The 12,565-nt window shown below is 37.7% G+C and overlaps 1 protein-coding gene across 4 annotated transcripts in view; it reads right to left on the bottom strand.

The window, feature by feature from the left end:
• The window catches only part of CTNNA2 (catenin alpha 2), a 1,325,246-nt gene that overhangs the window by 833,782 nt on the left and 478,899 nt on the right, over positions 1-12,565 (bottom strand). For all 4 annotated transcript variants that reach the window (XM_056119733.1, XM_056119735.1, XM_056119745.1 and 1 more), the window contains exon 7: positions 8,336-8,539. In XM_056119733.1, the coding sequence (XP_055975708.1) occupies positions 8,336-8,539 (204 nt within the window). The remainder of the gene's footprint in view (positions 1-8,335; positions 8,540-12,565) is intronic.

Below are 12,565 nucleotides of genomic sequence, written 5' to 3'. Positions count from 1 at the left end.
CTGGGTAAGACATAACAACACATACTCTATGGATGTCTTCAAAAAGACTATACTGGATTTTACAGTATACTCTCCTTTCTTAGAGTGAGTAAAATAAAACAATGATGTTTGAATTCTGAAAAGAATTAGAGATGTAATATGACTTTCTATTGGCAGTGAGCTTTCTGGTTGCAATTGTGTCATCTATTCTCCAAATACCAACATAAGGTGAATATTATTACTGTCACTTTACAGCTGAGAATATGAAATGCAAAGTCTTCTTAGCTTGTTTAAGCTAAAATCATTTGTAAGAACCTGAAATTTGAACCTTGAATTGATAGCTACAAACTACCATTTATATGCACAGTCTTGTAAATTCCACCCAACTGTCCACAGTGGGAAGTAGGGGAGGGTTCCATGTGGGAATGTGAGGGAAAAAAATCTTGGGCAAGGAGATGGTCTAGGACCCTATGCTGAGAACTGATCTTGATAATCCAAAGCAAATTTAATTATGCCAACCTATCCTAGGATCTTATAAGCCATTAAACTGCATGCCATCAAATGATAATAAGAAAAAATACATATATGACCTGTGTAATTTTCAGAGGTCTATGTGTCTGTCCCCCAACTAACACATATCCCAGAACAAATTTCTTAACACTTTGGTTTTTTAAAACGAGGGAACATGATGTGTTCCCACAGAGCTTGAATGTTCCCTGAACTTCTGTCCCATAGTAGATACTGTGTCTAGATTACCCTCATGTCAACCAACTATTTTCTAATTCGGAACTTCTCCTAAGACTTCTGAAAACCCTCTGTGTGTTCTGCGATTTTTGATCATGAAATTCTATGTTCCACTACCTCACCTCATTCCTTCCCACTCCCCTTTCAAGCCATCAGGGCTGCTGAACATTTACCAACATGCTCCTCATCACACTCCCTCAGCTATCTGAGATCCCTTATATTGCAAATTCAGCGGACACTTGTAGGGAAAAAATGTAACAATACAAGGAGATGGAGGTAATGGTAAAATAAAATATTACATTATCTTGTACTAAGTCTGGGATATGTCTGGGAGTCACTCTGAAACCTGACAGGTTTTCACAGGCAAATGGGAGAGCAAAGGCCATATTTCAAGGCCTGGCTTCTAATACACTATCCAAAAGACTTCACATTCCAACTATATTTCTGTGGAAGAACAGATGCAGAGAACAGTTTTAGATCTCAGAGAAAGGGTTAGTAACCTAATTATACTTTTTCAATGTCTGAGCAAAAAATACCAACTAAAAGGAATTTAAAAACTGTCTCTTCAAGGAGAAAAGCTTTTATATGAGAAGCATGATTGCACAGATGAATTGGAAGATCAAAATTAATAGAGATGAGGGCACTGAGCATATTTGAAGGCAGGGCATAGAAAAGGAAAGAAAGAAAACATTGTGAATAAGAAAAAGGAAAGAAACGTCTCCACACAACAATCATCAGATGGGGGTGATAGGTATCTTTCCCTTGAATGAAGCGAGAACCAGTTTCCCAATGAAATGAAGCTCATCATAGAGAGATATGGACCACTTTAGGTCATGCATAGCACATAAACTTTTGGATCAGTAATTTCCATTATACACCAAATGTTTTAATAGAGAAACTTATAATTAAACAAACTGAATTTTGAGAATGTCACCCCTCTGAGCTACAGTGGAAAAAAAAGAGAAAAAAGAGAAGGTTTAAATATAACTGGGGCTGAGTGATAGTGCAGCGGGTATGGTGTTTACCTTGCATACAGCTAACCAGGATTCAAACCCTTGCGTCCCATATGATCCCCTGAGCAGTGTCAGGAGTAATTCCTGAGTGTACAGTTAGGAGCAACTTCAGAACATTGCCAGGTGTGGCTCAAAAATAAAACAAAATATAACTAAATATTACTGGGGAATGAATTTTATGTTTAATCAGCAATTAGTTTTATTATCAAAGACAATTATCAAAAAAACCTTTCCTATATGGAAGAAATTTTGGAATATAATAGCACAGCGGTAGGGCATTTGCCTTACAAGTGGCCAACATGGCCGACCTGAGTTCGATTCCTCCACTCCTCTCAGAGAGCCTGGCAAGCTACCGAGAGTATCTTGCCCGCACGGCAGAGCCTGGCAAGCTACCCGTGATGTATTCAATATGCCAAACACAGTAACAAGTCTCATGATGGAGATGTTACTGGACCCGCTTGAGCAAATCGGTGAACAACGGGAGGACCGTGACCATGACCATACAAGAATTTTCATAACCGAGCCATTTTTCTAACTGCACTTTCTTTTAAAACTTCCAATAACTATTGGACTAGCTGCTTTGAACCCTTTCCTGAAGTACTACTTCAAGTCAACTTAGAAAACGTAGGATAAATTAAAATCAATTTTATATAATCAATACAATGATTAAAAATGATGGTAAAATAGCTTAAAATAGAATCTCAGCAACATTTGCGATTTTTATGTGCAAAATTTCAGTGGACCAAATTTTCAAGGATCCCTTTAGAGCTTATAACTGTTAAAGCTGTGCTCACCAATTGTTTACTCTGCTCTTTGGTCATGCATCAGATCTAAATCAGTACTCTACGCACCCACACAAAAGATCTTTCTCATTTATCTTTTCCACACAGTTCTTTGAAAATAAATTGTCACTAAGTAAATTATTATGTATTTATATAATAAAATCCTATGCAGTAAGAATTAAGGCTAGATAACATTTGGGAAAATGGTAAAATTCACAGTATGTTAATGAAAAGAAAATCTGGGGAATATAAAGTAACAAAATGCGAGACCAACACCCAAGAATAACCGAGGCAAGTACAGGAGGTTCATTCCGGGGCTCGGAGGCCAGCCACACATTCTGGGGGAGAAGGCAGCTCAGATAGAGAGGGGAACATCAAGTAAAGGGTGTTGGGAGGATCCTCCCAGAATGAGAGATGCATGCTGAAAGTAGACTATAGACCGAACATGAAGGCCACTCAATGTTTCTTAACATTAAATTGCAGTGTGAGGAAAAAGCTACGGTTTGGACCATCCAGACACTTGTGATATGTGTGCAAGTTCCCACATCCATATGCTCTGTTAGAAGTTCAAAAGTGGCAATCTCGGGGCTGGAGAGATAGCACAGCGGGTAAGGCATTTGCCTTGCACGTGGCCAACCCGGGTTCGATTCCCAGCATCCCATATGGTCCCCTGAGCACCGCCAGAGTAACTCCTGAGTGCAGAGCCCAGGAGTAAACCCTGTGCATCGCCAGGTGTGGCCCAAAAAGCAAAAAAAAAAAAAAAAAAAAAAAAAAAAGTGGCAATCTCTGGGATCCACTCTGACGGTTCCATCCTTCCATCTTTTAATCTGAGATAGTAAATTACTTAGGTCATCTGTTTCTCTATAGTCATTGGGTACACACTTAGCCTTTAAGGACAGAATTGAAAACTTTTAATTTTTCAGTATTAAACAACAAAGAGCAACACAGTGTGCATATTAGATGAAACAGAATCTTATTCTGCGGCACCACTGCACAGGAGGCATGGGCACAGAGGTCTATGTCTCATCACATATTGCCACCGAGATTGAAGACTGACTTTGAAACAAAGAAGGAATTTTCAATGCAACCAAAACCACATGCATATTTGATAGTCAAATGGCTGAGACAATCGCATCCATCATTCACAATGTCAAATAGCCACATTTTGTTCAGAAAACATTTTCAACACTAGGGACTTTGTACGCATTTGTAAGAAATAAAGTATAGTGGAATTGTAATATTTGCATTTACTTCTATCACTTGGTCCAAACCACTATGCTCTCTAGAATTAATCATTCTGGGACTCTTCTCTGGCATTTTTGTTCTATGCAGTATCGCAGGCTGTTTTCCTACATCACGGCATTTTCTACCCAATACTCACCAGTGGCCTTTTATTCCATTCAAGTAAAATTAAGCTTCTCATAATGGTGTACAGGCACTGCAGAGATGGACAAGTCTGATTTTCAGACTGCATCCCCTATGAACTTCCACCATTCACTTAGAAAATCTCCAAGAGCACATCCAGTTTTCTCACACATGCAGGCTCCCTCTCCACTAACCCGCTGTTCTCTCTCCACTCCAGTGTACTTTGCTCCAAAAATGTCTTCAACCAAATGGTGCTTTTTCAGCTAATTCTTTCCTAGTCATTCTGATGTATCCAAGACTCCTTGTGTTCAAAGATTTCATATTTCCTAGTTTCCATCTGAGATAGGTCATGCCCAAATTATTTATTTTTGTCTTCCAAACTACTGTGCTAATTCATGGGAAGAGAAAATGTTTTCTATTATGTTCCCTTTTGTATTTCAAGAAATTTAGAACATACGCAGCACAATTGATATTTGCAGCATACACAATATTCTAAATTCAAATTTATCACAAAATTTATTATTATTTTTATTTTAGGAATTGTGATTTACAATATTGTTTATCATAGAGGGTTTCATAATACAATTCCAACAGCACACCTTTTACCAGATGCCTCACCCTCAACATAACACCCCCACTTCTCCAACATGGTAAGCTCAGTTATATAAACTGGCTCTTGGACTGTTTGCTCTGGCCAGTGATAATTCTCCTCCTATGTTTCTTTATATTCCACATGTGAGAAGACATACTGGAAATGTCCTTCTGCAACTTAGTATACTAGGAATGATGCTGTACAAATACAGCCACACAGCAGCCAATTGCATTAATCTGTCTTAAAGCCCAGTACTATTTTATTGCATATGTATGTATATATGTGTGTATATGTACACACATGCCATATATATGAATGTGTGTATATATATATATATATATATATATATATACACACACATACAATCCAACAGTCGAAGAATAGATGACTGAATAAAGAAATGGTGGTATAGATACACTGGGGAAGACAGGTCAGGCATTTTTCAAAATAAAAAAAAGTTTCACCAAGCACACAAAAAAAGTTGTATAATTGTTAGACACACAGAAAACTTTGACTTTATTATAATTTTGAACTATTTCTAGTGCTCATCATAGGACTCCAACAGACACACCAACAATCCTAACCTAACAATCAGGCATTCTTATGAGACATTCTTCCAACTTCTTAATTTCCACATATGTACAATAATAATTTTCTGTTTGAAAGACTCTGCCTTTCAATATTTTTCTTACTTCAGGTTACATCACAAAATTGATAAAACAAAGAATACTACAAGGATTCTCCTCAAACTCTCCCAGAGTCTTTTCTACCACAGTCATTCATTGTTATTATAATTTCTGCCATGTGCACCTCTTTACCCAGATTTTTTAAAAAAATCATAATATAGATCATCTTTCAAGTAAACGTTCCATGTTATATCTTCAAATCACACCCACTTATTCATTACTTAGAATGTTATTCTGTGGAAATATCTAACACACAACTGCTATCTTATTGAGCTCAGTAGAAAACAAGTAGTTACACCTTTACTCAAGTTCCATGCAGATAGCTTTTTTTCTTGTTATTCAGTATCCAGTGCTTCTCTCCAAAGGCTCCCATTCCATACCACTCGTATGGATGTTGTTTTAGAACATCTTTCCCTACACGTGATCATTTCAAGTGGAATCTTTATCAGAACATGGTTAGAAGATGTCCAGAACTCTGATGTGCCTATTATGTGAAACTTTATATATTTACCTTAAGACTGTCTTAGTTTTTCATAATGACATTGCTAAAATAAAAATCTCTAGGATGAAAATTTGATAATCAAAAAAGTAGTGCAGTTGTTAAAGCATTTGCCTTACACATGAACATTCCTGATTTGATCCCCAGAAGTTCATCGTTCCCTGGGCACCACCAGAAATGACCCTTGAGCTAAGGGCCAGAAGTAACCCATGAAGACAGCCAAAATAACAACAAACAAAACAAACAAAAACAAACAAAACAAACAAAAACAAACTAAAAAAATCCTGAAAATAACTTTATTTCCAGAACTTACAAAACTTAAAAAGAAATATAATTGTCTAGGCACTATTAATTAGTTGCTGGTAATTACAACCATTTTCCATCAAGGCACAAATGTATATGCTATTTTAATTTAAATAAGTGCTATATAAAAATAAATATCAATTGATATCATGGTGATAAAAATAAATACATCAGAGATAATGGCACTTGTCTTAGCTTTTCCCAGTTTCACTTTGAAACTGCCAAATAAGTGTGAAGTCTGAGTAAATGTTACATAGTTCATATGAAAATCAGTAGGACATGCCTTTGATTCAGATGGTTCAAAGTAAATAAAATTTTCACACTTTGGAATTTAAGCATTATACTCACCTACACACTTATAATACCTGTAACTGTAACAAAGCAGAAACCAAGTTTTTGATGAAACTAAAAAGTAGTCCTGTATCACAGATTTTGAATAGAAAAATAAGCACCTGGAGTTAATAAAATATAAAAATCGACCAACTCTGCTGATTTCTGCTAATTTACTCTGCAAGAGAAACTTTTGTTTGTCTTGCAAGATTACAGACACCGAACTGGAAATCACATGTCACAGCTCTATCTATCAACTCTTCATTAATCTCATTTAGTGATTTCCATTTGTAGCAACATACCCTATCTCCCTAATTTTCTTTTTAAATTGGATCTTAAACATCACTGAGATCTTTATAGCTTATACCTCCTTCTTTGGTAACAGCTTTTCACTGATATGTCAGCATATCTTTAATATGAAATCAAATTTCACACATAAGTACTCTGTTATTATTCTGCTACAACTGACAAACAGCATTCCAAAATCCATAAGTAATCTTTTTGGTTAACTCTGCTATCCAAAAGACTGAGAGTGGGGGATAATGGTGATCAATATCTCGAGCTTGACCCTGTGTTATACCTGTAGCCCCTGAATCCCAGAAAGTGTAGGGAATCCAGTGTCCTATAGGGAAATCCTCACAAGCGGCTGGGGACCATGTGATCCATCCACACCTTAATCTTCATGTGCTGAATATGGGCAAATCTTCAATATCAACGAAGCTGAAGGTGTATGGAAAGAAAAAATATATATACATGTGTGTGGATATATATGTGCATATATTTGTATATATCTGTATTTATGTAACTGTATACACACATTTTAGTTTGATGAGCATTCTAGTTAATTGTTTTCTAAGTCAAAGTTCTCTGGAAAGAATGACAGAATTAGCAGTGTGAGGGTCTATGCCAACTCCTGGCTTGACCAGTAGATTGTATATCAATTAGTTTGATGCCGGAATGGGAAGGATCCTGGAGGGGAATCGGTTGCACACCTTGTCTCACCATGAAACCATTACCCTCAGGATGTTCTACCACAACACAGCATGATCCCTGCTACAGTTCCTACTACCAGCCCAGCATTCCTCAGGGCAGAACCTTCAACATGGAAGCAAACGCTTCACTTGACCTGCTTTTCAACACCGTCCTCTGAGTATGCTCACATCCAGGAATTGATACAGGAGGAACTCCAAATGGTGGCAAGAAGGATTGGGTGTCAACAACACTTCAGTTGAATGAGTATATAAAATAAATTTTTTTAAAAAACCGTATTTCAGGACCTTTCAAGGCCAAGACTATGAATTTCACTTTAAAAAAAAAATAGTTCTCAGAAATCAAGAACTGATACATTTTATAACTATGGGAGGTGACAGTTATTTTTTGTGCTGCAACTTCACAATTATCAATAATACCTTTTTCAAACTGAAGATTCACGCTCATAAGAATTTCCAATTAAGCAATGGATCAATAAAATTATTCTCAGATTTAATGCTGTTAGAATGTTTTCACCTTAACAAGCTGTACAAAAATTTTAAAACCTACATACATATCAGCACCTCAAAGGAAAATAGCATTTACTGATCTCCTTGGCTTTAAAATATATATGTATATATATTTTTAAAATATATATGTATATATATATTTAAAATATATATATATATATAATTTAGTATTTCCTCCTGTCCTTTCCAGCAATCATCTACTTTACCACATAAAATCTTTCCAAAACCAAAGGCCAGTCACTAAAGCAACCAACAAATCACTGAACTGAAAAAAAAAGCCCAAGTATTTTTGACGAGTTTACTAAATAGTCACTCATGGAAGAACAAAGAACAAAGTTTTCCTAAGAAGAATTACTCTCCACCAATTTCTCTCATAACCCAAACTGTGTTGTGAGATGAAATCAGGATACAGTCTCTCAAGGCAGTTATTTGGTTTCCCCAGCCTGAACACCTGTCCTCTCCCCATGCTGGGCATGCTTTCCTAAAATCTATAAGCTCACGAGCCAGAAAACAGAGCAGAGAGGCCAGGAGCCAAGGACTTACATTGTTCATGTACTCGCTGAGCAGGTCCTGGAGTGCCTGCCGCACTGCGTTGCACTCGGCCACGATCCTCTCCCTACGGTCATCCCGTGTGCAGGACGAGTCGGCCATGAGCGCGGCCCCACTGATGATGCTCTCCAGTCTCTCCTCCAAGGATGGCCGGAATCGGGCCTCGCTGAATGTCATAGGATCCAGAATGATCTTATTCTGAAAGCAACAACCCCCCAAAAAATATTTAGCAGAGTAGAGACTGTGCAGTTTCCTAAGCCATGAGTATCTAAGGTAAAGACAACACTTCTGAGAAGATCTCAGTTACTCAGACAAATTCTACAGTGGCCTTGATATAGAAGCAACCTTCTGTAAGAGAGATTGTTTCGAATCTAATCTTCAGAGCGAAAACAGCTCATCTTGGTTGAAGAATGTGTTCTTAAGAAAGGCTATCTCAGCCAAAGAAGTGCTCAGTAAGATTGTGGCACTACTTGGCTTTGAAATAAAGATAATTTTTTTAAAATGTGCAACTTCAACTAATGCACATTTCAGGGTAACACTTTGGAAACTATAGAATTTAGAGCCCCAGAAATAGAACATAATTTATCCATGACCCACAACTTATGACTAGTAAACATATTACATCATTTTCATAAGTAGAATACCATATCAGAGTAATTTTCAAAGTCTGGGAATACTTAGCACTGACTGGTTATCAATAGAAATTAATATTATTTACATAGAGAACATATTTATATAATCAATGTATATTTACATGGAGAAACAATATGCCTAACACATTAAATATCTATTATTAGCACACAATACACATACCTTCCTATACAGTAAAAAAAGCAAATGAAGCAAATGAAGTAGGAATCTATACCATTGCCTATTAGTCACAGGATGAGTAACTAAGTTCCAACTAGAGTTCTTAATGCTAACAATTTGTGCTGTGCAAAATACAGAATTCTGGAAATGTTACAATTAGTTGATAGCATTCTGATGGAAATTCTAACATCTTCTAAAGGAGCCTAGGCTAAAAATAGATTTTTTTATGAAGAAGTCTGAGACCTTAAGATTGCTATTGTCCATGATAGAGAATGAACACATGGCGGTGGAGGTGTCCAGAAGTTCGAGGAAACACAGATTCCAAATTTAAGTGACAAGGACCCTAGGAATTGCAGGGGTTTTGGGACATAGGTAGTGAATAGAACAATGAGAAAGAAAATAGAACAAGAATCACCAACCAAAGACAACCCAGTTAATACCAACTTGAAGGGTTGTAATGGGAGGGGGGGGAGGGAGAGACAGAGACAAAAGGACAAAGGGCAAGGGAGTGGAAGAGAGAAGAGAGATAGAGAACAAAAGTAGCACTGTAGCACTGTCCTCCCGTTGTTCATCAATTTGCTCAAGCGGGCACTAGTTAACATCTCACAACAAATTGTAAGACTTGCTGTTACTGTTTCTGAAAATGAGCCTTTCCCACTCTAAGGTCCTCTGTGGAATTGCTCTTCCATACATGTTTCTTCATTCCTTAAATGTCAATATATATTTACACAGAGAAACAATATGTATAACACATAAATCCCCATGTATTCTTAGGACACAGTCCACATACCTTCCCATACAGTAAGAAAAGCAAATGGAGTAAGAATCTACACCATTGCCCATTGGTCACAGGCTCAGTAACTATGTTCCAACTAGAATTCTTAATGCTAAAAAGAGAGGGGCAAACATTAGACGCTGTGATGTGTGCTTTTACTGAAATATAAAATAATTGCTTAATTAGAACAAAACGTCACGTATCACTTATCACTTAATCCCCGTTATTCATCGATTTATTCGAGCGGGTGCCAGTAACGTCTCTATTCATCCCGGTTCGTGCTAGCGTAGCCCAATGGTATCTGTTCGTTCTAGGAATATGCAGAGCCTCAAACCAATCATTTAGGGTCTTGACGAAGAAGTCTGACCATCTTATAGGTGGGCATCCACGTGATCTTTTGATGTCCCGTGGAATCCAATCAGTAATGGCTCTAGTCCAGCGGTTGTCTGTAAACCTCATTACATGTCCAGCCCATCTGATTTTTGATGTCTTGGCAAATGAGACAGTGTCCCTGATTCTTGAGCGTTGACGAAGATCAGAACTCCGGATTCTATCTCTCATTTGAGTGAATCGTGATATTCCAAGCATAGTTCTTTCGATTCCTCTTTGAGAGACCCGAATAGCGTTCTCATCCCATTTTCGTAGGGTCCAGGTCTCTGAGGCATATGTTAATGCAGGAAGAATAGTGGAATCAAAGAGATGTGCTCGTAGCTGGAGGTTCTTTGTCCTTTTAGTTATTTCTTCAATGCTCTTGAAAGCATTCCAAGCCGCTCTCTTCCTCCTGCACAACTCAGGTGCCAGGTCATTCATCATGTTGATTTCTCGACCTAGGTATATATAACTGTTGCATTCGGAGATGGTGGTTCCATTGAGAGCGAATGGAGCGTCAGGAGCAAGGCTGTTTCTCATAAACATTGTCTTCATAAGATTCAGCTGTAGTTCGACCTTTCCACATTCACGGTCAAAGTCGTTCAGCATTTGTGCTGCTTGGCTGATGTTTGGTATTATTAGAACGATATCATCAGCAAAGCGGAGGTGGTGTAGTTGCCGACCATCTATCTTCACTCCCATGCTTTCCCATTCCAGTCGTCGCATGATGTTCTCGAGGGTGGCACTGAAGAGTTTTGGTGAAATGGTATCACCCTGCCGAACCCCTCTCTTGATATGAATGATTACTTCTTTGTAGAATGGTGAGATCTTGGTAGTGAATCCGCAATAGAGCTCACGAAGGATCCTGATGTATTGAGTTTGTACGCCCTGATTGGCTAGGGCTTCCATGACCACTTCCGTCTCAACAGAATCAAAGGCCTTCTTTAAATCAATAAACGTTAGACAGAGCGGCATCTTGAACTCCCGAGAAACCTCAATGAGCTTAGTAATCGTGTGGATATGGTCGATGGTACTGAATCCTTTTCGGAATCCAGCTTGTTCACATGGTTGTCCTTCATCTTGTGTTCTGCTAATCCTATTCAGGATGACTCGAGTGAATAGTTTGTAGATGACAGACAATAGGCAGATTGGGCGATAGTTGCCAATGTTGTGGATGTCTCCTTTCTTGTATAGTAGTACAGTCCTGCTGGTTTTCCATTGGGATGGAACCTTGCATTCAGACAGGTAGCGTGTGAAGAGCCGAGCCAATGTATTGATTGTATTGTATTGTATTGAACAATGTATTGAACAAAACGTGTCCAAGTAATATGCTCTGGAAAGGTCTGCCTTCACCCTCCAAAGGATTAGAAGGTAAATTCTGTGTCCCCAACACCACTGACTCTGATTTTCTGATTCTTGCTACAGTTCAAAGCTCCAGAGCAGAGAGATTTTTATCCCAAAGATCAGGAATGAATCCAAGAAGGAAGTGAGTTATGGAGAAAGAAGATAAACAAAGAGCAGTTCTGCAAGTTATGGGGATCTGGGTTTCCTAAGAAACTATTCAATATCAAAGCTCTCTCCTCTGTTTAGAGAAAAAATGCATGAGTCCATACAAACAGGCGATAGTGCTGTGGCAGGTTTTAGAAAAAAAATCATTTTCACGTTTGCACTCTTTTATACCTCAGAAAGAAAATGGATTTTACTAAGTTCTGAATTTTGTGACTCGGATACAGTTCCCTGTGCCCTCATATTGGTCACAAACTTCCAAACTGCCCCCAAAATACATCAATGCCAAAAATCACATGTCAAATCAGTGGTAAATCCTGTTGATGTTTTGCTACTGTCGAGTATTTTCCAAGGCCATTTATTACAGGAGAATCTCAAAGGAAATCTGAGATGGAAGCACTTATTCCCACTGAGGACAGCTATGTGAACTAGAGCAGCATCTGAAATAAGTCTTCCTAGTAGAATCCATTTGAATTATACTCTTTCTTCCATCCTTTTTTTTCTACTTATTTTTTAAGTTTTATTGATGAGTTTGTGAAATAGCCTTCCCATGCAATAAGTATTAAATATACAGGGACTTCAATAGATCTGTACTTAGATATTCGGCTCCTACTTAAACACCTGGTAAGAATATAACTGAACGATTTTCCTTCATGAAAACCTGTATTAAAATTGAACAAAGGAAATGAGTTATTCTGTGTTGATGTTTCAGAACTTTACACAATATTTAGTTTATTTTTGAAAGCTAATATATAAAGAAGAGC

This window comes from Sorex fumeus, unplaced genomic scaffold (genome assembly GCF_029834395.1).
Source record: "Sorex fumeus unplaced genomic scaffold, SorFum_2.1 ptg000003l, whole genome shotgun sequence".
Classification (NCBI taxonomy): Eukaryota; Metazoa; Chordata; class Mammalia; order Eulipotyphla; family Soricidae; genus Sorex; species Sorex fumeus.
The sequence above is the reverse complement of the archived record's forward strand: the minus strand, read 5'-3'. Positions and strand labels throughout refer to the sequence as shown.